We start from the raw sequence: 27,783 nt of genomic DNA on the forward strand, positions 1-27,783 counted from the left end.
AAGTAATTACTTTATATTTAATTAAATTTTTGGAAGTTTTTTTTTCTTTAGTGAAAGTGGCAACTTTGGTCTGTTAGAATGGCAACACTCTTACTTGAGAAGTTTCTCCTGCTCATCAGGTTTATCTCCATTCTTATCTGGTGATGCTCTCGCGAATGATGACCTGGTTAGGGGCGACGCTGACACTGGCATTGGATTTGGTGACACCTATGGGGGGAGGGGGGGAGTAACAGTTTTTATGTATGTGTGTTTGTATTTTTGTAAGGTGTCATTATTAAGTATTCTTTACTTAAATATCAGTTAGTCTTGTTTTTTTTTGTATTTCAACAAACAAATATTAGAAAGCTACGGAATTATCTAAAACTACTTGTTACCTGACGTGAAGGTGTCTTATGTTCACCGCTTATACTGATATCTTCATCAACAGACTGCAGCAGCTGGAAAATACACGTTATTGCATTGTAATAAAGTTCATAATCCTTTGCTTAAGATATAATACTACAGTATTAGAGGTATTTCATATCGTTCACAATATGAATACAAAAACTTATAGCCACAAGTATATCTGAACCTGTGGGAAAGTCAAAATAAATTATAATAGCACACTAGCGCCCTCCTCACAATGTCAAAAAAGTGTCATAATAAAGAAAGAAGAATGACTAGGCCAGTGAGAAGTGTTACTATCGAGTGGTTCTGCCAGAAAATAAATAAAACCTAAATAGATCCAGAAGACAGGTGTCAAGTGTAAGTAATTCCGGGTACAGTCTAATAAGTGTGGTGCGGGAGGCTTAATTTTAGTCCACTGTCCCTTCTCATTCCTTATTAGGAAAAGATGGGAAGGGGACATGGATTTGATGGAGGTGGGAATGCATAGGAAGGGGAATATCCTCTTTCTGTGCGTCCCCTCTGTTGATTAGGGGTAGGTAACGCATCTGCGCTGCGGTCACTTCGCTATTTTGGCGAAATCAGGTGGTATCTCATTCGTATACCACCTTATGATATAATAAAAGGACAGAAAATGTCGCCAAAAAAATTGACATGACAGCTACAGTACGAAAAAGATTTCGTGACACGTTTTTGACATTGACAGGGGGGCGCTAGTGAGATATTATAATTTAGTATGACTTATGTCCACCGGGTCAGATATCGTTGTCATTTTATAGTTGTTACGTCATGTTTTTTATATTTTTTATCCCTTACCTAGATTTTAAATATTTTGTGACGGAATCAACTGAGATAGTATTGCGTCTCTCATCTAGTCAGACATCTTTTTTTCACTATATGAGTTAAATGATATATCTTATGGTGACAGGTGACTATACAACATACAAAAGAAGACAACCTAATAAATAATTACACAATATCTACGAAGTATACTGAATTATCTCACATTCAAGTTAAATCCTTTTTCTCTAAAATGCGTATAATCTTTGACAGCTGCGTCAAAACCAATTGTTCATTTTCCCGCCTTCTCTCATCTCTTTCGTTATCTGTCTTGTCTATGTCATTTCGCGTTGAATCGATTTTTATCGATGTCAAATCGATATTATTCGATTTTTTTAGCTTCACTTGTTCAGTATCGATTGAATTGTTTTTTTTCAACTGTGAATCTATATTGGTAATCGATTTTGTCGATTGACATCCAGTATCGATATCGGGAATCGATTTGTCGCCGATATTATCGCTGCTCGATGATAGATTATGTATAATTAATAGAGATGAATCTGTACGGAACGTGGTTCGTTTCTTTTTACCACTTTGGTTTGAGTCTAGAGTAGTAGTAAAAAGATAGTGACTTTATGGTTTTACTTTTTTTTAAATAATTTATGTACGACAAAACATACTATATGAAATTAAGTAAGAATTGGTATTTGGTATATACTACTTGTAACTTTCACCTACAATAATGTTGATGAAATCTTAACTAATTATTGAATTTATAGCCTAACCAAGAATATAAAAATCCTGACTTGAAGACGTTTCAATCGGCTTTTTATCACTTTTTAATGAGCGTAAGGTAATTAGTGAGATTTTTTATATTTCTGGTCAAGCTGTAACACTAATTTATCGTTTATTATCTTACAATTATCACCAGTAACTGGTTTTATCCAGAAATTGTTCTTCAAACATTCCGCACAGTTATTCGCGTCCAAATTATTTGCCAAATCGTTGGACGAACTTGTGACGTCATCGTGTGTATTATCCAAGAAATCCGCAACTGATTTGGTCAGAGTTCGCCAACATTCGGCTTTTGTGCTCGTATTGGCCAACGATTGATTTATGTTCGACCAACATTCCGGTTTGTTCAAATATTGGTTGGAACGGTTATGGTACGTATCCTCGTTCACGTTGTCCAATGAAACGTATTTAGATTTAGGTATTTGCATTAACTCTATCCTATTATTTGCCATATTCGACTGCAAACATATTATCTATGCTTTAAATGAAGTGACACCGAAGAAAAATAAAATATCTATGATTTATAAACGTCAAATTTCAAATGTGACAGCTGTCAGAACTCTATATATCGGTAGTTTTTAAGTTTTATAGTCTTTTTACTACACTGTAGACTAAAATAGTCGTTGTAATACTCCTAAGTCATTTTCTACCGCAAAAGTATATTTTTGTCATATTACTACACAAATACTGAAATTAAATAAAAATCAACCTTATTACTATTGCAAGTAGGTCCAATATCGTCTTTAAACATATCAAGGCTACGAGATCGCAGCAAACGACCATGTACTGATGTATTACCATTCCAAGTTGCCTAAGAAAAATATCAGTAATAAGGTATATTTTAAGATAAAAATTACGTTCAAGTCGTGTTATTTCAGAAAACCCTACTAATTATAGTCGAACTTGAATAATGGATGAGAAAGGGGAGTGGAAAGTATGTATGGATTGTGTGAAAGAGGATATTCGTAAGAAGGGGGTGAATTCAGATATGACAGCTGATAGAGATGTATGGAGGAGTACATACTGTGCCGACCCTCCATAGGGATAAGGGCAGGTTGATGATGATGAGGCGTGGATTTGACAGAGTAGGAGACTTTTAAAGATATCATAGGAAGAGAATATTTTTCTGTGCATCCCCTCCCCTGTCTATCTGCAGTCGCTTTTTAGGCGGATTCAGGTGACCGCTTGCTTTTGCCACCTTATGATATAAAAAAAACCTAGATAATTGAGAACCATAGACACATATAGGTCTCTAATCAAAACTTCTAACTTATAGAGGTTAGTTGGGACCAGAAAATAACGAAATAGAAAGATTCATCGCTTATCCTGGTTCGACTGTAATCATTGCAGATTTGTTAAAGTAACTCTTTTTTCAAACTTAAAACTTCTTTTAACAATTTCAACTGTACTAAGGGAACACTTAAGTGAGGAGTAAATAGATCCTGATTGTGTTTCTTACCTTATCCACCTCTGTATCGAATTGTTCATTAGTTGCACCTTTTGAAAGTGCTCCTTTCTCCATAAGTGTAGCTCTTTTTGCAGCTAAATATAGAGAACTGAAAATATACAAGAATATATATAAACAATAATCCTTACTAATATTATAAACTAGCTTTTACCAGCGACTCCGTCCGGAATAAAAAATAGAAATCGGGGTAAAAATTATCCTATGTCCGTTTCCTGGTTCTAAGCTACCTGCCCACCAATTTTCAGTCAAATCGATTCAGCCGTTCTTGAGTTATAAATAGTGTAACTAACACGACTTTCTTTTATATATATATAGATAAGATAAGATGCGAATGTTTGGATGTATGGATGAATGTTATAAAGTATCTCTAAAACGGCTTAACAGATCTTGATGAAATTTGTCACAGATAGAACTTAATCTGGAAGAACACATAGGCTATTAAAGAAGTTTTTTTTATTTCCGCACAGACGGAGTCGTGTGTGAAAGCTAGTATTTCAATAAGTTTAAATAAAATAATTAGCCTAAATAATTCGAATTGTACACGAAGACAGTATTTCACACGGACGAAGTCACGATCACATTAATTGTAAACTTTGCCACCCCCAAAGCGGTCAAGATTTTGGCTATAGTTTAATTACTATGGCTTCGAGACCTACAAAACTATTTTAGACCCCCCTCAGGGGGTTAGAACCCACAATTTGAAACACTACGTCCGCATTACGTTTTTTTCATACTAACATTTCGAGTAATTAAAGGTTAAATTGATGATTTTTAATTTTTTGTATTAAAATCTACCTCTTTGTTTAGTTAACATGCACTAAACATAAATAGAGCTGCGCAACGCGCGCTGCGCGCAACTGCGCCCCATATGGCAGTCTAAGAAGCTTACGCACCGAGTGAAGACTAAAATATTTCGATCTAATGTAAAATCCGTACTGCTATATGGATGCGAAACCTGGAAGGTGACAAAAGCTTCAACACAGCGGGTCCAAGTCTTCATCAATCGCTGCCTCCGTCAGATCCTAGGAATCTTCTGGCCAGATACGATCCGCAACGAAGAACTCCTTGCACGTTGCAGAGAACAGCCGATTGGTCAACAAATAAGACGCCGCAAGTGGTTATGGATTGGCCACACGCTTCGTCGGGATCCCAGTCATATTCCCAGGGAGGCCCTGGAGTGGATCCCGCTAGGAACAAGAAGACGTGGTCGCCCTAAACAAACCTGGCGGCGCTCAGTGGCAGCCGACATGAAGACAGTCGGGCTGACATGGCTCGAGACCAAACGCAGAGCCCAAGATAGAGTGAGCTGGCGACGTACTGTGGACGCCCTCTGCCCCACTACGGGGACATAGGACTTTAAGTCACTAAACATAAATACACATTTACAAGTGTAAATGTATTTTTGCTAAAGTTAAAGTGCCAATGCGGTCTATTTTTTTATATGGTTGAAACTTTAAGAACGTCTCCTGTAAAGTAAATTCGTAGGAACCATCAATATATTAAGGACCCCTCAGGGGGTCACAACTCACAATTTATAGTCAATTTAAAATATCTATTTTTTTAACTTACCGTTTAACAGTAAGGTAATATAGTTCAGTTATAGCCCGTACAGAGTAATCCGGTACAAATGTATGTCGCAGCATGGAATCCATATTGATGTTCTGCAGAGACCCCATAGCTGATGGTGTTGGGGACTCCGCTAAAACACCAGATATAGTTATTTTGTTTATCTACTTTAATCGACGGGGGAAGGGATGCATAGGAAAGTGGGCGTTCATAAATTACGTGAGGTGTTTTTTTGAAATTCCAGACCCTCCCCTCCCCCTTTGGTGAGATGACGTGAGATTTTATTCAACCCCCTCCCCCCATCATCATCATGTACAATCAGGATTAAATGGACCAAAATAGTATAACTTTTTATTTGCTTTATTCAGAAAAAGAATTACGTGATATTTGCCGAGACCCCCCCCCCTCCCTCCAACGTAAGATTTGACTCGACCCCATAAACATCTCACGTATTTTATGAACGCCCCCAAAGTAAAATATCATTTCCTGTACGCCCCCCCCTTTTCTCTCTTAATCTATATAAAGAATTACATTGATAATTTTCGGATGTCTATTGATAGTGGTAATTTCGCTATTTTGGCGAAATCAAGTGACCGCTTGACCAATTGATAAAACTGACAGTACTTTTAAGACCCTCAACTTTTATTATTATAAAAAAAAAAACTTTTAACGGATCATAAGAAGTCAGCATCATCAGGTCACTATACATCCCCACTCTCTGTGCTCGGAGTCTACACTAAGTTAGATGTGACTAGGTCATAGTCAACTATAGTCAAGTGCGAGTTGACTTCACACATATCATTGAATTTCTTCACAGATATGTGCAGCATCACTGATTTATTCCTTCAACGTAAGAATTTACATATGTAAATCGGGATTCGAACCCAGTACCTTGCAGATTACAAATCAACTACTTAACCCCTGAGCCAGGCTCTCTTCCATTAGAAGTACATTTGGAATATCTGAAATAAACTTACCCACACCAATATTCTGTGTGAGAGCCTGAACACCGAAGTATGTGAAAGGTCCAGCTTCAAACACGAGGTTCTCGCGACCTACTGTCACTTCTACACGACCTTCCAGTATCAAAACGAAGTAATCCACCTAGACCACAAAGAATGACGTCATAAATATTCCTGTTTGAATATTACCAGAGATGGTAATAATGTAAGAAATGAAACTTACAGGTTTCCCTTGTTGAAAGACATAAGTACAAGCGTCCCTTTTGCTTTTATTCTTCACTTTAATATGTTGAATAACATCTTGTTTTAACAAACGACGTAACACAGTCTCTGATACTGTGTCAGGTCGGAATGCGTCTACACCTACAATAAAACATATATATAAAATAAATATATACATATATATATCTTACTAGCTTTTATCCGCGACTCCGTCCGTGCGCAGTTAAAAAAAAAACTAAATGGGGGGGGGGGGGGGGGGAATAATATATGTTGTCCGATTCTCAGACCTACTGAATATGCTCACAAAATTTCATCGAGAATCAGTCAAGCCGTTTCGGAGGAGTTCAAGTTCGAACACCGTGACACGAGAATCTTATATATATAAAAGAAAGTCGTGTTAGTTACACTATTTATAACTCAAGATCGGTCGAACTGATTTGACTGAAAATTGGTGGGAAGGTAGCTTAGAACCAGGAAACGGACATAGGATAATTTTTAACCCGTTTTCTATTTTTTATTCCGCGCGGACGGAGTCGCGGGTAAAAGCAAGTTATTTATGTCACAAGGTGGCAAACGAGCTAACGGCCACCTGAAAACGGGAAAAGCGAAGCGACCGCTGCCCATAGACATCCGCAATTACAGATTTAATTACAGAACCTTTAATTGGCAGAGTAGGGGACGTACATAAAGAGGATATAACCTCTTCCTATGCGTCTCCTTCTACATCATACTCTCCCTTCCCATCCTTTCCTAATAATAAAATTTACTACTTTAAACAGTGGTAGACACCAACAACATCTGGTACATGACCACACAGAAGACATACATCAAGTGGAAGTAATTCTAAGTACAGTCTGATGAGTGTGGTGCCGGAGGACTAATTTAAGCCCACTTTCCCTAACCATCCTTTTCTTACAAGAAAATGCTGTGATCTCTGTGAATGATCTCTAAGGCCGAGGTCGCTTCGCTATAAAGGCGAATTAAGATGTCCGCTTGCTCGTTTACCACCTAAATTATAACCTAAGTGTCAGTAGTCTTCTGTGTAGTGTTGAACAAGTTACTGTCACTAGTGTCATCTTTTTCTATCTTATTAGTATTACTTATGTGTGAGCGAATAAGTTATACTGACTGATGTTTAGAAGTTGAAACGAGCTGTGTTAGTTCTTGTGATCGTTATGTCTATCTCTGTTTATTTTGTTAGTGTAATGTACGTGTGAGTGAATAAGTTATACTGACTGGTGCTCAGAAACTGGAATGTAGCGAGTGTGAGCTGCGGAGAGATGTGTATTCGTTGGTTCTCGTGTTTCTCCGCGAATGCAGCGAAGTCCTGCAACTTGTTCTGCGGCCGGTTGCGGCGACGCTTCGTGCGATTGTCCACTGAAAGGTACAGGAAATGGTCCTTCGAGTCGGGATACTTTTGTTTTATTACATATTATTTTGAAAAATAAAACATATTTCTGAACATTATATTTTTAGGTCTATCTCTTTTTTTGTATATCAGTTCGCAAGGCTGTGTTTGTTCCGGGTAATCTCCGGAAAGTCTAGACCAGTGTTTCCCAAAGCGGGCGATAACGCCCCCTTGGGAGCGTTTGAAACCTAGGAGGGTGCGATAAGGGGCCCAAAAAATGGGGGACATTGAAATTAATTAAAGTAATGAAATTGTGGTTTTTAAGTTTAAGGGCTGAATAAAAATTAGGGGCGCTCTGAAATATAATTGATTTTCAAAGGGGGCGGTGAAAGAAATAAGTTTGACAATCACTGGTCTAGACCGATTTTGATGAGACTTTGATGGGAAGGTAGCTGATGCTCGCGGGTATGTTATAGGCTACTTTTTATGCTGACAAAGTCTAGGACGATCTTAACGGTTTATAAATATATGTTAAAAATTAACAAGTAGTACTAGTTTTAACTTGCGATATTTCTATTTAAATTACTAATCACTCCCATATTTCTTAAGAATTAAATTGCTTTAAAATATAACTTATCCGTCTTTTTACATATTTGTCGATTAACGTTAATCTTGTGCTTTAACTCTTAAAGTATGAATAATAGAGATTTCAATTGCAAAAAATTTAAATTCAAACATTAATTTTTGATAGTTTAAGCGTAGAGCGTTGGTGGTACAGGGGTTAAGTACTTGACTTAAAATCTGCAGGTCCTGGGTTGGAATCCCACCATGTACCAATGTGTTTTTCGATTCTCGATTAACACATGTACATTTATATGACATTCTTACGTTGAAGGAAAACATCAGTGATGCCGCAAATATCTGAGAAGAAATTCAATGATATGTGTGAAGTAAACCCGCACTGGGCTATAGTTGACTATGACATAGTCACACCTAACTTGGGGTAGGTTCCAAACTTCTCAGTGGGGACATATATTGAGCAGATGATGAAGGATAGCATACAAAAAAAAGTTGGTCCTTCAAGCCGGATACTTACTGAAAACATCAGTTTCATCGACAATTTCCGCTTGAATCATTTCTTCGATGACATCTTCAAGTGTCACAAGACCAATGGTCTCATAGAACGGATCACCTTCACCTTCGTTATTGATACGATGAACAAACGCCATATGTCCTTTATGGCCTAAGTTGTAAGAAAAATATTTATATATATCTGTTAATTAAAAAAAACGCAAACTCTAATTATACCCCTATGACTATGACACTCGGGCTTCATGACACAAAGGAAATTGACATATTTGACATCTATCTATTTTAGCTTCATAGTGAAGTAAGCTGTTTAAAAACATCGATTAAAGTGAATTAATCGATCCTGGCTTCAATCGAATTAATTTGTATGACAAATAAATGATTTTCGTTTGATTTTTTTGTCACATTCATGATGTTTAAAAAGAAAAAGAGTTCACTGACGCAACATTGTAACAACGTTGTATTAAAATCTTACTAATATTATAAATACGAAAGTTTAGATGTATGGATGGATATTTGTTTCAAAGGATATTTGATTAAATTTGTCACAGATGTACAACATAGTCTGGAAGAAGACATAGGCTACTTTTTTAAGTTTTTTTTTTTATTCCGCGCTGACGGAATCGCGAGCTACATCTCGTTATTTAAATAAACATGTCATCGAAATTTGAGAAAAGGTAAGCAATTGTGAAGTCTCATTAAAAAGAAAAGGGGAAGCATCGAAAGGGGATATTTCTCTTCTATGCGTCCCCTGTTCCGCTAAATCCAATTTCCCTTCCCATCATTTTCTAACAAGAAAAGGTTGGGAAGGGAAAAAAGTTGTTGATTGGTTGGTTTTCTACATTTACCTTCTTTGAATTGTTTAAACATGACATCCAGGGTGACATCTTCGAAGACGAAGTTGCAAGGGTTCTGGTAGTACTGGCAGAGCGTCTTCAGCGGTGTGTTATCATCAGGGTCCACGAACGCCAGGTCTTTGATGAACAGCACCGTCACTACATTGACTCTGCTACCTTCGTATACCGGAATACGCGAGTAACCTGGTGAAGATACAAACCATCCTTGTTAATACAATGCTTAAATTATGCTATTTGTAAAGTAAACGAGTAATGAGTAAACTGAGAAGACTGTGAGTAGACGCAGAAGACCATAAGTAGACCTAGTAGAGCGTGAGTAGACTAACCTGATTTAATAATTTCCGACATAGTCTCAAAGTCCAGGATCGAAGTGATTGGCAGCATGAACGCATCTTCTAGCTTCGTCATCACATCGGAGACTGTCTTCTTGCGTAGCTCCAAAGCACCAGAGATGATGTTAACTTCGTCCTTGTCAAGGTCGTTGACATCAGTTGTTACCTTTGGGAGAAAGAATATTGTAAGTAACTTTATGTTTTTTTTTTAAATAATAGAGGATGTAAGGGGTAATCGGTCATCTGTATTCTTTAATACATATATTCCAGTTTTAGAGTCGAAATTAGACAAAAAAAATATTCAAATCTGATAATGGACTTCTTTACAATGTTATACAATATTTGTTATAAAGTTTCTGCTTTTAAAAAAAACTATTTTAATGTAAAAAAAATTCATTTTTTTGGGATTTAAGTCAATTGCAAACACATTAATTTGTGCTCTAATATAAATAGCGCTCAGCCTTAACCTAATTTAAGTAATAAAGTTGTTTACTTTTTAAATATATTAAAAAATAAATAGTTAAAATAAAATTTAAAATTGCATATTTAAATAATTGACATATACATTATCCAACTCTACCCCTTACACCCTAAAATTTATATAACTACAAACTTTTTATTACGCCAATTCGTCACACGGATGCATACAAAGAATTTGGAATAGATCGGACGGAAGGGGGTCAAATCGACCCCACACAACGTCCAGCATCCCAGCATGCATTACACGTGGTTAATAAATATATCCACTTACCATATGCTAAATATCCATGAGAGACAGAGATAAAAAATATTAATAAATATATTTAATTAAATTTAAATAATGTATATTTTTTATCCCAGCTCGAAGGACCAAATTGAAACTTTAATATTAGAAATAGTAATTATTTGACAATACATTATCAATTTTAACACATTGTTGATTGGTCACGAGTTATCTCGTGTTTTTATGGCCGAACGTTGCTGACCAGCCACGATTTTTTTTTTGCATCGCTGTTGTTTTCGCTGTTGGCGAGCATACAGTGCAATTGTTAGTCATTATAACACAAGCTGTTTCTCTCGCCTCTAAAACCCGCCAAATCTTTTATTGTAAAAAATAATAATAATAAAAAAAAAATAATGAAGAATCTTTCAATTAATTATACGCGGATTCTTTATCTGATTGAATTTCAGTAAAATTGCCGGTCAACAATATGTTAACTAAAAAACTGTCAAATTTGCAAATGATGCTAAAAGTAAGCATATACAATACTTCTATATTCGTATTTCATAGAACGCAATCCTATACAGGTGTGAATTTTGGCATCTGATTAAAGTAGGGTAGCCATGTGTAAAGTAACTTCAAACATGTTCAAAGTTGCTTCTGCTAAACAATTGACAGCTCATCGCGAAGTACTAATGATCTTGTGAGTCGATGAGACGCGAGCTAACTGCTGACTCGCAACTCACAACTCATAGCAGGTACAAATTAAACTGATCTGTGAGCCGGTACACTGATCTGCTTCACATACGTGAGTCGTAAACTGATCTGCAGGTCATATATTTTAGTTGATTTTAGTTGATTACCTACTACTGAGGGGTTTTTCATTTTAATTGCAGGGTTCTGTTACTGTCTTACCTCTGTACATATTGCCATTTCGTTCATTCCCTTTGATATAACAGAGATAGCAATATGTATAACAAGTGCCACTGCTGTCAAATTTTACTTTTTTAAATAAAATAAACCCATTTTCAATTAGTTTTCTAAGAGGTATTTTCCGTAATATTTAAGTTAGATTAGAGTTTGTTATTAGAGGTAACAAAACAAGAGATATATAGGCAAAGATCATGCACATGCCAAAGAGTATGCATATTACAACACTAGATATCACAGTAAAGTAAATTAATTCAATAAATTCATTTAAAACTAGTGTAAGAGAGCGTCGGTGGCACAGGGGTTAAGCACTTGACTTGCAATCTGCAGGTCCTGGGTTCGAATCCCGCCATGTATCAATGTGTTTTTCGATTTACATATGTACATTTATCCGACGTTCTCACGTTGAATTAAAACATCGCGATGCTGCACATATCTGAGAAGAAATTCAATGATATGTGTGAAGTCAACTCGCACTGGGCTATGGTTGACTATGACATAGTCACATCTAACTTAGGGTAGGCTCCGAGCCCCTCAGTGGGGACGTTTAGTGTCCTGATGATGATTTAAAAATAGACTAGATAAAAATGCGTCACCAAGTTAGACACACGAGTCAGACAAATAATGTGTCAATAATAATATTTATTCCTACGTTCAAAAAATGTATGGTCACCATACATAATAACATTTTAATATGAAATTAATTATATCCTTGTCAACAGTCTTAGCATAGTGTAGTCTGCCAAAATTTCATAGGCTACATACGAACATCTACGCAATATGTATATAGAGAATCGAATTCGAACCTACAAAGTTGTTATTTAAAATACTTTTCTTTTGTTATTTATAGAAGTACGTAACTGGCACACCTTTTCTTGTATCTTACTAATATTATAAACTAGCTTTTATCCGCGACTCCGTTCGCGCGGAATAAAAAATAGAAAACAGGGTAAAAATCATCCTATGTCCGTTTCCTGGTTCTAAGCTCTCTGCCCACCAATTTTCAGTCAAATCAGTTCGACCGATCTTGAGTTATAAATAGTGTAACTAACACGACTTTCTTTTATATATATAGATGTGAATGTTTAGATGGATGTTTGTTTGAAGCTATCTCAGCAACGGCTCAACAGATCTTGATTAAATTTGAATTAGATACAGATTTAAATCTGAAAAACGTTATAGGCTAATTCATTTTTAACTCCATCTGAATGAAATCGCAGGCAAAAGCTAGTATAACAAAAACGTGTTCAAATAGTCTCTTACCTTGACAAGTTCCTTTAGACGTTCTCGATTATAAACGCTGCCTATCTCTTCGCCTAGGAAATAGTCTAAGAGCTTGCTAACTGGATACGCCATAGGTGCAGTAAGAGCCATCACCGCCTAAAAAAGTTAACACCTTAACAATCTTACTAATATTATAAATGCGAATGTTTAGATGGATGTTTGTTTGAAAGTATCTTCGGAACAGCTCAACGGATCTTGATGAAATTTGGCACAGATGTAGAACATAGTTTGGAAGAACACATAGACTACTAAGTTGTTTTTAATCCCGCGCGGACAGCGTCACGGGCGACACCTAGTATACAACAAAGTTTTAAAATGATTTGAAACCTGATTTTGTATACATTTTTTATAGTCAAATTAGCAAACACTATTTTTTATTCATTCCATAACTTTTTTTTATCTTTTTACTTTTTTTACTTCCTTTAATAAATCAAATTATAAAAAGATTAAAGTAAGGAATAATATGTGAACTGATAACTGTTCATTTTCATCAAATGTTGACTTTTTAATTACCTTCTAAATCCATATTATAGGTAAAATCTTTAATCAAACTAACACTTATGTATGGATAATAGTAAAAAAAACCTACCTTAGTAATCATAATGGTCTTCGCACCAATCATTAATCCATGTCTTGAACAAATCGCCTGCGGAGTTATCTCACCCAATAATACAATAGCAAGCGTAGACAATATCACGGCAAAAAGACCAGAAGTCAAACCATCAAGAAGAATGGTAAAAGTAGAATTAACAGCAACATTACCTAAAAGTATACTACAAAGGAGGTAATTCCCATGATCTCTAACTGGCATTATAGCTCTAGAATATTTCCTCTCCTTATCAGTGCCTGTATTAGAAATTATCTTCAATTCCGTCCTATCTAAAGACATCAATCCTAAGTTTAAACCTGAGAATAGAGCTGAGAATCCTAGACAAATCACGATAAGAGTCAATGTTGCCCATAAAGGTAACAAATTATTATGTGTAGCCAACATTGTCCATGTATCGAAACCCATATGTACGTATTTCTCTTCATCTTCATCAGGACTTCTTGCTCCGAACTTTAAATTCTTTGCACAAACGTATAATTTTGGACCATTTATTGGTTGTGGGGCGATCAATTCGAAGAGTGCTGTGTGCGGGAATAAAGAGTCTTCTTTCACCTGGAAATTATTACAAAAAAAAAAATCGTTATGACGTAATGGTCACAAACTAAAAAACCATAGACGTAATATAGTTTTTTTTAAATATCTTTTAACGTCTAACATTCTAATCATTACATATCAGTAGAAATGAAAAAATTACATTTGCACAATTTTGACAACGCTAAAGCGATATGTAAATGAAGTTTCTGTCAAACGTCACCGGACAATCATAAATGTGAGTTAAGCCGTTCTTAATTAATCTTACTATTATTATAAATGCGAATGTTTGAACTTTCGTTTGAAGGTATCTCCAGAACGACTCAACGGATCATGATGAAATTTGACACATGTGTAGACCATAGACAGAGTCGCAGGCGACAGCTCACACAAAAATTAAAATTATTGTCATTTCTAAAAAAAAAAATTATGTTTACGTGGACTTTTAAAAGCATTTTTTAATACATACCATATACTCTCCTTTAACTAGAAACTTGCACGGCTGGCCGTAATCCAGTGGATCATGAGTAAAGGCTATTACGGTCCTTCGAGTCAGACCTTGACCAAAAAGTCTAAGAACAAGAAATATATTAATTAATACTTGCAATAAATTAAACAAATTTACAAATAAACCAAACTATATAATCATCCCGGAGAAGAAGAAGAAGAATACGAATTGAAGAAATTGAAGAAAAGAATACGAATAGAAGAATACGGATTGAATAATATCTCTTATTACAAAATGGATTACGCCGTTTACTTTTTAGGAGAACATAATAAAAAGGACGTATATCGATAGCTCCTACGAATAAGGGCCAATGTGCAAATTGACAACTTTTCAGGAGAAGCTATCAAAGTTTCAACCAAATATGAAAAGATGCCGAATATGCCCTTTTACATCAACAAATAACATGTTTAAACCTGTAAATGTGTATTTGTGTTTAGTGCATGTTAACTAAACTAAGAGGTAGCTTTTAACATAAAAAAGTAAAAATCATCAATTTGTTACTTTGGCCATTATACATAGAATCCATCGATATTATCTATCTTTGTTTTTGACACCAAAATCACTGTAAAAAACATATCATAAACAATATGTATTAAACGGAGTTTTTTGTCTCAGAAACTCACGATTAGTCCGGTAAAAAGGTAACTCGTACCTCAATGTAAATGCACTCCCCGCAAGCACGCTAGGTATACCTTCTTCAATTATAACTGGTTCCTTATCAGACGTTTCAATTCTCAACCCTTCAACAACAATTGGTACAGGATCAGCTTTGACAGTTGTAAAAAAAGGTATTTTAGAACTGGTTTGTCGCCTTTGCTGTCCATTTACATCATCATTTTTAATCTTATCATCTATTTTATCATCGAAAGGACCTATAATATCATCAGCAGTCTTTATCTCTTCAAAGCTATCTTTATTTTCTTTGTTTATAATTTCACGTCTATACCTATATCTTCCATTGGGTTTTCTTTTTATTTTATTATTGAATGGATCATCAAATTCAAATTCGTGCGGATCGAATGTTTCTACTTTAGCTGGATCTAGATCTATATCATTCAGTGGGATGTTATTATCATTCATTAGTACTTCAACGTCGTCTCTCTCTTTTCTAGTACGTTGTGTATTCGATAGATAATTTACATCTATATCATGCGATAGATCGACCCAATTTGTTTTAGCGTTTTCATTTTCAGTATTTTGATGAATCGTTTCGTTTTGTATTTTCTCATTTGATCTGTAACATAATTAAATAATTTACCTGTGTCAAAAGATTCCTGTCGATATACTTGTGTGCAACATATTTTTATCTGTTACAATATCTTTGTAAAAATAGAAAAAATAGACTTCAAAATGGGTTATTCCTAGTAATATATGGATTGGGTGAAAAGTGACAAGTGTGGACGGTTTCTGGAGTGTTGACAAAAAATAGACATACTTAATATTTGCGTGTCCGAGGCCTAATGTTAGGCCACGCTTCTCTTTTTAGCAAAGATGGGAAAGGAAGAGGATTTTGCGGAGGAAAGGTCACATAGCCTTCCTATGTGTGTGTGAAATATCCTGTTTCTGTACGTTCCCTACTCCGTTCTTTAAAGGTAGGCAACTCATCTGCAATTGCAGTTGTATATGTGCAGCGGTCGCTTCGCTATTTCGGAGAATTAAGGTGGCAGCTTGTTCATTTGCCACCTTATTATAAATATCTAATATATAAAATTCTCGTGTCACAGTTTTCGTTGCCATACTCCTCCGAAACGGCTTGACCGATTTTAATGAAATTTTTTGTGCTTATCCGGTATCTATGAGAATCGAACAACATCTATTTTTCATTACCCCCCCCCCTCATTTAGTTTTTTTTTTAACTGCGCGCGGACGGAGTCGCGGGCGACAGCTAGTCTAATATATAAAATTCTCGTGTCGCGGTGTTTGTGTTTAAACTCCTCCGAAACGGCTTGACCGATTCTCATGAAATTTTGTGTGCATATTGGGTAGGTCTGAGAAACGGACAACATCTATTTTTCATAACGCTATTAAGTTTTTTTTTTAAATGCGCGCGGACGGAGTCGCGGGCGACAGATAGTTTTTCTATATAATCCACAAATCGTATACTTTTTGTATAACATTAATTTCCCTTGTGAATCGCATGAGTATACCAATCCATTACGTATCAAAACAAAATGAATCCCTTCGTGTTCGTTGAGGTTTTTATATTAAAAAAAACAACAGAATAAATAACTATGAATTTCCTACTACCGAAGCGCACGTACAAAAATATTGTTGTCTCAGGTTTTATAAGCATCATGAGAGAGATAACAACACCTCACTTAATACTAATATTATGGATAGCCCCTTTTTAGACTTACCCTTTTAGACTTTACATATACTTATTTATCTCCCTGTCTTTATCTTATACGTAGGGTAACCGCACCAGTTTCGTCCTCGAAATCGATCATTCGTCATATCATTCTTAGTCATATCAACTTTCACACAACTCATCTCATCTTAGGCTTAGGGTAAGGGTTAGATGAGACCTTTGTAACCCCCTCCACATTCAATAGCGATTAATTTTATTTTCAGACTTCAGGACAGGAGGAGGTTCTCAATTCTGTTTTTTTTTTTTTAATAGGGCTTAATTTAATTGTGTAAGACATAACATTAACAATATTTACAGCATAGAAATGATAATTTATAGCTTTAGTGACCCTATGATAACAGCGGTGCATGTCCCGGATGCAGTTTTAGGGTTGCCAATTTTTTTTTAATCTTCCAAAAATATAGTGACAAAGTACCTACTTTTAAAAATTTCATGACATCACAATAATTAAAGTAATAAAACAAAATTCTTTTTTTTAAATCACTGTCCTAATATCTTATATATAAAATTCTCGTGTCACAGTTTTCGTTCCCGTACTCCTCCGAAACGGCTTGACCGATTCTCATGAAAGTTTGTGAGCATATTCAGTAGGTCTGAGAATCGGACAACATCTATTTTTCATTTTTTTTTTTACTGCGCGCGGACGGAGTCGCGGGCGACAGCTAGTCTGATATATAAAATTCTCGTGTCACAATGTTCGTTCCCGTACTCCTCAGAAACGGCTTGACCGATTCTCATGAAATTTTGTGACCATATTGAGTAGGTCTGAGAATCGGCCAACATCTATTTTTCATACCCCCCCCCCCATTTAGTTTTTTTTTAACTGCGCGCGGACGGAGTCGCGGGCGACAGCTAGTATGTTTACAACATTTGAAGCTTGATTTATTTTTTCAATGAATATCAAGAGTGGCAACCCTAAGCCCCTTCGTACACAAAGCAACGTAAATCTTCGAAAGTACTACTGTATGGTTGCATCGCGGGATTCTCCGCACACACAATGTTAAATCGTCGACGGGAGTCGTCTATTCTTCTTGACAAACAGGTTGCGAACGACTACCTTTGACGATAACAGATTGAAATGTCGGCAACGCGCGCTGTGTACCACCTATGACACTGTATTGCAATATTGTATAAGTCACTTAGCGGCTGAACTCGTCGGGTTGCGAAGATTTACGTCATCTTGTATACGTAGGGGCGAAATGATAACAAGTATTTACACAAGATGAATGACCCAAACAGATAGTATGTAAAAAAATAAAGCACTGCGCTTCATAAAAATACATAAAAATACTAGCAGTACCCGCGATTTCGTCCGCGCCGAATAAAAAAAAATCTAGCAATAAACATAGTCTATGTCACCGGGGATTATGCTTTCCGACAATGAAAGAATATTTCAAATCGTTTCATTAGTTTCGGAACCTCATCATCATCATCAACCTGCCCTTATCCCTATGGAGGGTCGGCACAGTATGTACTACTCCTCCATACATCTCTATTAGCCGTCATATCTGAATTTACCCCCTTCTTACGCATATCCTCTTTCACACAATCCATCCATACATTCTTTGGTCTTCCTCTACCTTTATAGCCATCCACATTCAATCTCATTACTTTTTTGTTTATATGATTATCATCCCTCCGCATAACATGTCCAAATCACGCTAACCTTCTGCTCCTCAATTTCTCAATAACTGGCGCTACTTTCAAACTTCCTCTGATATGCACATTCTTAACTTTATCTTTTCTTGTCACAACACACATCCATCTTAGCATACGCATCTCAGCTACATGCAATCTTCTTTCATCCGAACCTATTCAATACAAACAAACTAACAAGATGGATATTCATATGTTAAAAAACATTAAACATACTCGTAAATTTGTATATTGCAGGGATGATAAACCTTTACATATCCACACAGCAGACAGACGTGAAGTGGAATCAATTCCGCGTTTGGTCTCATGAGTGTGGTACCGGAGGCCGAATTTTAATCCTCTTTCCCTTCCCATCCTTTCCTATTAAGAAAAGGATGGGAAGGGGAAGTGGATTTGGCGGAGGAAGGGACGCATAGGAAGGAAAGATCCTCTTACTGTGCGTCCCCTTCTCCGTTAATTTAAGGTAGGCAACGTATCTGCATTTGCGGATGTCTATGGGCAACGGTCGCCAAGCTATTGCGGCGAATCCAGGTGGCCGTTTGTTATTTTGCCACCTTATGATATAAAAAAATCAACATGTCATTTTTTAAAGAATGGGATAATTCCATAGGATTCATTCGCGTTTGTCTGTTCGCCTACTTCACACTTTTTTATTGTGCATGTTTTTTGTGTATGTGGCCAAAATCTTGTGTCATAGTACACTTGCCAACGGTTGGCTATTCCTGTATATCGCATGTAGGTGTCTCGAAAGGAAATTCGCAATAGAAAAAGAATAGAATGGACAATAAGAAAAATTGTTCCAGAGTTTAATTATAAAACACAAACATCTGACGGACATAAAAAATATTTTATGACGTCATCGCTTTATTCAAATATCATAAAGGTGAGTATAGACTGGACTTGTAACAGAACAACGAGCTGCTTTATGATATGTTCTAACTAGCTGTCACCCGCGACTCCATCCGCGCGGAATTAAAAAAAAAACTTGATAAGTAGCCTATGTGTTCTTCTAGACTATGTTCTACATCAGTGCCAAATTTCATCAAGATCTGTTGAGGTTATTCCGGATATACTATCAAACAAACCTCCATTTATCCATCTAAACATTCGCATTTATAATATTAGTAAGATGCCTCATCCTTACACGAACCAGAGGTGCTTTGGAAACTGTGTTTTTGCCTATATTATACCATTCGTAAGAACGTTATATAGAAATGCTTAAGAAAATGGTCTAGGTCTAGTGAATTCACCTTAAGGGTACGTTCAGACAGAGCGAAACAAATCTTTTGTCACAAAAAAATTGAGCTTTGTACGATTAAGACAAAGTTTAATTTTACTTTTCACGACTTTTGTATCAACAGAAAGCGTAATAGACGTGATAAGTAAAATTGAACCTTTTTCCTATCAAATAAAGTTCAATTTTATTTGCGATAAAAATCTGCTCCGTTCTCCGCCCCGGTCTGTGTAATCGAACCCTAAAACTAACTCATAGTGGAAAACGTAATAAAATTGCTTCCGCCATTATAAAATGATTGATCGCGGAATGTGCTCTCTATTTCCATCGACCTTGCTTGGAATGTAAAGTTGTGTACACACTGACGACCTATTCAGACTGCACTAGCGGGTGCGGTGGCGGGCGCGGGCGCTCGGGTCTTGGCGTCTGCGTATTCACAGTGACGATCGAGCTAGGAGTGTCATTGCACATGTGATAGGTAATTCTCAAACTTTGCTACGTATTTAGAAGACATGGATGAAGATTTGTTTTTATTAATGGAAAATTCATACTTGAAATGGAAATTTCAATATATGAAGATTGGCACACACGATTTAAATAAAGGAAGAGAAAATTTTGGAGAATTTTATGTATTATACGCTGATTTATTACTATTAAATGTTGCAGATGTTTGCTTTGCCAAATAGCAGTGCGATGTTGTACTGCAGATATAAATTCTTCAGTATTGATATCCATGACGATTGACGACGCTTCGGCGGGTGAATCAAAATGGTTTAGAACCACACGCGTAGTCGCCTAACAGACGCTATATCACTGTGAACGATACGGGCGGACAGAGCCATTAGAAACTCCCGCGCCACCCGCGCCCGCGCCCGCCTCATGAAGACGCGCAGCTCGCGGGAGCACTGTGAACGCAAATGGCGTCTGCATACATTTTGATTTACACGCGCCCGCGCTAGCACCCGCGCCCGCCGGCACTCTGAAAGAGTACTGAGAATGTTAAACAATCTTACTAATATAAATGCGAATGTTTAGGATATATGTTTGTTAGAAGGTATCTCCGGAACGACTCAACAGATCTTGATGAAATTTGGCATAGATGTAGAACATAGTCGGACGGAGTCATGGGCCACAGCTAGTAATTACTAATTTGAGACTTTGTGTAGAGGATAAAATCTTAAACTTTTTTTTTTTCAAGAAAATTTTCAAATAAATATGCTAAAGTAAAATATATCTGTAAATTTTAACTGATATTGTAAACTAGCTGTCGCCCGCGACTCCGTCATTAAAAACAAACTTTATAACTAGCCTATATGTTCTTCCAGACTATATAATACAACCGTGCGAAAATTTATCAAGATCCGTTGAGGCGTTCTTGAGATACCATCAAACAATCATCCATCCATTCATTCATCCTAGGCTACTTTTCACTTCGCACGGGTTGCGGACCACAGCTAATCTATACATATAAAAGAAAGTCGTGTTAGTTACACTATTTATATCTCAAGAACGGCTGAATCGATTTGACTGAAAATTGGTGGGCAGGTACCTTAGAACCAGGAAACGGACATAGGATCATTTTTACCTCGTTTTCTATTTTTTATTCCGCGCGGACGGAGTCGCGGGTAAAAGCTAGTTTTAAATAAAACAACAGTTTTTTTTATAAAAAGGCTAATCATAAAACTGACAATTATCTTAAGTAAATACCTATTTATATTAATGAAAATTACGTCTGAAGCATCTTCCGCTACTATATGTTTTACGTATTCATATTTTCTTGCTACTCGTATAACTAAACAAATAGTCACGACCGACAGGTTGACTACCCCTGATGTAAATGTTAACCTTCTTTACCGTTTAACCTATATACGTCGTATAACCTAATTAGTTACGTAAAGATTATAAATTATATAAGCCGCTATATACACTTATGTAAGTTTAAACCATTGTTACAGTAGAAAAATGTAAATTTGTATGACTGGGCTAATTCAAGACGACTGGATTGATTCTATTTTATGTACAACTAGCTGTCGCCCGCGATTCCATCCGCGCGGATTAAAAAAAAGTATAAAAAGCCTATGTGTTCTTCCAGATTATGTTCTAAATCTGTGCCAAATTTCATCAAGATCCGTTTAGCCATTCCGGAGATAACTTTAAACAAACATCCATCTATTTAAACTTTCGCATTTATAATATTAAAAATGTATAAATAATAATAGTTCTGGAAGAACACATAGGCTACTTATTATGTTTTTTTTTTAATTCGGACGGAGGCGCTGACAACTGCTAGTTTTTAATAATCGTTAAACAAATCGCAATAATGATGTTATTTATAGAAATTAAAAACTTTGACAAATAACGAATACGGACTCTTGATGTTGGAGACATCTTAAGAGTTTTCAGTTTTTCTCCTAATTGAATCCTCTAACGGTGAAATTGGAATGCCGCCGCGACAAATGTATTAAAAAATACTTTCGTCTCTTCTTTCTTAAACAATGATCTTACTAATATTATAAATGGGAATGTTTGGATGGATGGGTGTTTGTTTGAAAGTATCTTCAGAACGGCTCAACGGATCTTGATGAAATTTCGCACAGTTGTAGAATATAGTATGGAAGAACACATAGGCTACTTATTACATTTTTTTTTAATTCCGCGCGGACGGAGTTGCGGGCGTCAGCTAGTGATTCATATAATTAATACGAGGTTTTTGACACTAAACCCATGGATCTTCTAGGACCGTTACTTTTATTGTAAGTCGATCTCCAAAGAGTTTACATATTTGTTACACAATTGACAATCTGCCAAATACACCAGACGGCGTCTTCATGTAAATACTGTTGTATAAATAATAAATGTTGGGACAAAAGCCAAAGATAACATAAGGTTCAGGACAAAAGAATGACTTTAGAAGTCCGAGAAACATTCTAACACGACTGATGATTCGACACAAAGTTTACGACAGATGGATGGATGTTTGTTAGAAGGTATCTCCGGAGCGGCTCAACGGCTCTTGATAAAATTTGGTACAGATGTAGAACATAGTCTGAAAGAACACATAGACTACTTATTACGTATTTCAATTCCTCGCGGACAGAGTCGCGGGTGACAGCTAGTGTGAGAACAAAAGTTAAATAGTAAATATCGATAGCTTTTTTTACAATAATTTTTGGAAAAAAAATGTTTATTACCAAAGATATTTATTAATGTTTATTACCAAAGATATCTCTTCACGCAAAATACGCGCTTGTCGTGGAGTTGCGGAGAACTGAGCCCCTACTACCAAAGATATTTTGTAATTCATAATTTTGTTCCGTAAATTTTAAGATGTACTTACTCTTTGTATATACTTATAATATAGAGAGGAAAGATTTGTTTGTTTGTATTGAATATGTTCCGAAACTACTGAAACGATATGAAAAATTATTTCACTGTTGAGAATCTACACACGTAAGCTACAATATTACAAAAATTTTCTTAATTCCTCGCCAACGAAGTCGCGGGCAACTGCTAGTTTAAAAATTTGAATCTTGTATTGAAACATAGTATCTGAGTTTTCACTGCGGACACACGTTTTTATACATTATCAACCCTTTATTTTTACAAAGAAGTTTATTTAATAAACATTAGAGTAATGTGTGTAAAATTTCATTTCATTCAGTGTTTGTCGTTTAATCGAACCTGGGTCATTGCCAGGTTTACGTCATTATGTAGTGTGAGATTTGTGTCAGTGGTATTTTGGGTCACCAGTACGTCATCAAGGTTACATAACTCGTCTTAGGAGAGGCCCAAAGGGCTTCGGATCGATTATGTTTCTCTGTCGGGATAAATAGGATATGTCGGAGGAATCAAGCAGGAACATAAGAGCAGGATCCTCGCGATACAGGCTACGCCTAGTGCGTGGGTACGGATCAATACTTATAAAAGCAACCCTTTTGTATCCATAAAGTTTCTTAGCTTAACTGTTCAATGTTAACTTAAACTAAATTTTTTGGATTGCAATAAATTATTTTTCATTTTTTTCAATCAAATGTTGAAGCAATAAATCAATCAACACATATTTAAATTCAAGTAGCCTATAACATGCCCGCGTGCATCAGCTATCTTCCAGTTAAAGTCCCGTCAAATCGGTCCAGCCGTTCAGCAGATTACCCGGCACAAAGTTACAGAAGTTTTTTTTTTTCATATGTTACATATATTTCATATATTACATTTCGATTCCATTAATACGTACAGACAGATTAGAAATTATTATCACTCAAAACATATTACAGAAAATAGATAAACCTCTTACTATATTAGTTAAAAATATCGGTTATAATGACCCAAACAGTAGATCTGTCTTATAAAAACACAATATTATACTATCGATTAATTATATCAAGTGTATCTGTTAGTTATATGGACTTGATTTTCGGTAGGTTATTACGAATTAATATAGCCTTTCCTTTGGATGCCATTACAACCGGTTTACTTGTGTATCATCCACGGTTAACGACTGAAAAATTGGCGATCGCTGCGATGTCGTATATTGGTATTTAACTATATAATCATCATTTGGATACAGTCACTCCAGTATCATATCTTACTAATATTATAAACTAGCTTTTACCCGCGACTCCGTCCGCGCGGAATAAAAAATAGAAAACGGGGTAAAAATTATCCTATGTCCTATTCCTGGTTCTAAGCTACCTGCCCACCAATTTTCAGCTAAATCAGTTCGACCGATCTTGAGTTATAAATAGTGTAACTAACACGACTTTCTTTTATATATATAGAAGATAGATATATAGATAGATGCGAATTTTTGGATGTATATACAGAATGGCTTAAAAGATCTTGATGAAATTTGTCACAGATGTAGTCTGAAAGAACACATAGATTAATATGTTTTTTTTATTCAGCGCGGACAGTCGGTGGCGACAGCTAGTCTTTGACTACGTCTAAAAGTGTCGGCGTCAGATAGACCTTCAGTTTTAACGAGCGTTTCATATTTTACTGTCAGATGTTTATGTACTTAACTATATCTATTTGAGTACCCTTCCAAGGCCCCAACAACCCAACCCTGGGCTTGTGCGTTTTATAATCTTTAAAATGTTCCATGCCACAAAGATTTTCTGAAAATCTTATTAACTAGATGTCGCCTGCGACTTTTTCCGCGCGGCATTACAAAAAAAAACTTAAGTAGCCTATCTGTTCTGCCAGACTATGATCTACATCTGTGCTAAATTTCATCAAGATCTGTTTAGCCGTTCCCAAGATATCTTCAAACAAACATCCATCCATATAAACATTCGCATTTATTACTAGCTGTCGCCCGCGATTCCGTCTGCGCACAGTGAAAAAAAACTTATAACAATCGGTCAAGCCGTTTTGGAGGAGTACTGTAACTAACATTGTGACATGGAAATCTATATATATAAAAGAAAGTGGTGTTAGTTACACTATTTATAACTCAAGAACGACTGAATCGACTTCACTAAAAATTGGTGGGCAGGTAGCTTAGAACCAGGAAAAGGACATAGGATAGTTTTTACCCCGTTTTCTATTTTTTATTCCGCGCGGACGGAGTCGCGGGTAAAAGCTAGTTTTATATAAAGGAAGCAAGATGCGAAGATTGTATAGATGGATGATGTTTATTAGATTAGATTTTGAAGTTTTTGAGACCAAAATCTCTGTATTTTATATATCATCCCTGTCATTATCTTTAAATAAAAAATAAAATAGACATAAAAATATGTTCAAAATAGGGATTTTGGTCTAAGGAACTCATGGTTATTGCCACAATGGTAAAATCATCAATTATAGGGACCCTTGGTCTAGATTTTGTATTTTAAATTCACATTAAAAAACTGCATAAGCAACCATTAAACAACCGATAGTATTGTACATATTATTCACATAACACTACAATAAACAAATCTTACTAATATTATAAACTAGCTTTTAGCCGCGACTCCGTCCGCGCGGAATAAAAAATAGAAAACGGGGTAAAAATTATCCGTTTCCTGGTTCTAAGCTACCTGCCCACCAATTTTCAGTCAAATCGATTCAGCCGTTCTTGAGTTATAAGTAGTGTAACTAACACGACTTTCTTTTATATATATAGATGCAAATATTTGGATGGATGGATGGATATTTGTTTGAAGGTATCTCCAGAACATGCATGGTTCTCAATGTAATTTGGCATAGATGTAGAGCATAGTCTGGAAGAATACAGGCTACTAATGAAGTTTTTTTTAATTCCGTGCAGACGGATTGGCAGGTGACAGCTAGTAAACAAATAAGTATATCTAATCAAAGAATGTTCTAGAAATTTCTTAATACATTATCTTGATTTTCATTTGTCTTTTTCATCAATTTAATTAATTTGAATGACGAAAACGGCATTGAGAATGCAAACTAAATCTAGCTTGGTGTAATCTCTAGTGGCTTTTTTATTTACAGAAAAAAAATATGGCCATGACATAATGTATATTATAGTTTGGCTTCAGTTTTATGATATGATATTTATGATAGACTACTAGCTGTCGCCCGCGACTCTGTCCGCGCGCAGTTAAAAAATGGGGGGGGGGGGGTATGAAAAATAGATGTTGGCCGATTCTCAGACCTACTGAATATGCTCACAAAGTTTCATGAGAATCGGTCGAGCCGTTTCGGAGGAGTATGGCAACTAAAACTGTGACACGAGAATTTTATATATTAGATTTATTCTGTTTAATTCAGTGATTCCCAATTGTTTATGTATTTTTTTAAATGAAGGAAAAAAAATACTTTGGAGCACCATCAGACATGAGAGCTACATGTCCATTGTATCAGACTCATGCTCTTTATTGTTCATCTATTCTGAGTCCCATACTGATTGAAACAACCATCTCCATGGACCTGTTGACCCCCACACAATCATCAGTGATTACTTCATGGGGTCAGCAGTGTGTTTTATCTCTTTAGTACATTATATTGGCTCAAAACATTTATTGTCTGCATGTATGTGTGAGTGTGTTTGTCTGGTTGATTTTTAGTGTGTGCGAAATAGATAATATATATTTTGTTTAATATCCATAATATGTTTAGTTTTGAGCATCCGAAATAGATATATATAGGTATAGATGTATGAATGTAGAAGGGAGAGGTGTATGAGGACCATGGCAACTGGAGGTCTCTGCCTACCCCTCTGGGTTAGAGGCGTGAGTTATGTTGATGGCGATAACCTCTATAAGCGAGAAACTCAGGTACTACAAAAGCTTGGACTCTCGCTTATCAAGGTTCGTATGTAATTAAGCCAAATAACAAAAAAAGATTTTTTTTTTGAATTGTTGGTATTGATGTAGTTTTCAAGTAACATTCGTGAAAAACAATTCCTATCACATACGTATTCAGAATCAATATTTACGGCGATAGACAATAGATAAACATTATTAATTTACTTACATCTTCGTTATATCCTTGGACGATACTACGTCGTTTTTAGGATCTAAAAACAATTTAGCACCTTGGTGGATGTATTTCCATCTCGAAAGAACATCTTTTTTCTGAGGATCTTGTAAACAGAAATATATTTTTCCGTTCAAATTTGGCACAACTATTTCCATGCGCGTATCCGTTTCGCTCGTCTCGATGTGTTTTATTTCATAATTAGGATATAATTCACCACAATCACTGCCCACAGAAGCTGAACCAGGAGTTAATCTCCAAGAATAATGACCGAGGAACTGAACACCGCGCACGTGTAATAAATAATTACAGATCGACTCTAAGCATTGTTTACTTTCCACTTCTAAATTAACTATCCATGGTTTTCCAACACTGGCCTCTTCGCTGTACACTTTTAAAATTAAATAAAATAATAAGCCACAAGTCCGCAACACTTTAGATACTGGTGCCATTTTTTTAAGCGAAGCTGAGAATAAACGAAGAAAACATGCAAGCGCAACGTATATTTACTTATACATCGACATGTTTCTAACGATTGACAGTTCGGCGGCAATTATTGCCGGAACTACGGCCTCTATGGTATGAAAGGAACAAATAAATGTTGTCACATCCGGTAGAAAACCAAAAAAAATTACGAAAAGCACAAATTAGTTTCCAGTAAGATACCGAGAAAAGTCTTAATTTTAATCTAAGTAAATACAATGCCACTACATAAATTATGCAAT

General features: G+C 36.0%; 1 protein-coding gene across 1 annotated transcript; it reads right to left on the reverse strand.

The window, feature by feature from the left end:
- On the reverse strand, window positions 1-27,614 carry LOC106709642 (unextended protein). The gene is made up of 15 exons (XM_045685154.1): window positions 27,056-27,614; window positions 15,019-15,600; window positions 14,328-14,430; window positions 13,307-13,879; window positions 12,697-12,813; window positions 9,798-9,969; window positions 9,463-9,654; window positions 8,622-8,768; window positions 7,414-7,554; window positions 6,179-6,318; window positions 5,971-6,097; window positions 4,997-5,126; window positions 3,419-3,515; window positions 375-437; window positions 1-207 (listed from the first exon to the last, which is right to left on the reverse strand). The coding sequence occupies exons 1-15, from the start codon at window positions 27,508-27,510 to the stop codon at window positions 91-93; spliced, it is 3,156 nt and encodes a 1,051-aa protein (XP_045541110.1). The 5' UTR covers window positions 27,511-27,614; the 3' UTR covers window positions 1-90.
- Between the last annotated feature and the right edge of the window lie 169 nt (window positions 27,615-27,783).

This window comes from Papilio machaon, chromosome 28 (assembly GCF_912999745.1).
Source record: "Papilio machaon chromosome 28, ilPapMach1.1, whole genome shotgun sequence".
Taxonomy (NCBI): domain Eukaryota; kingdom Metazoa; phylum Arthropoda; class Insecta; order Lepidoptera; family Papilionidae; genus Papilio; species Papilio machaon.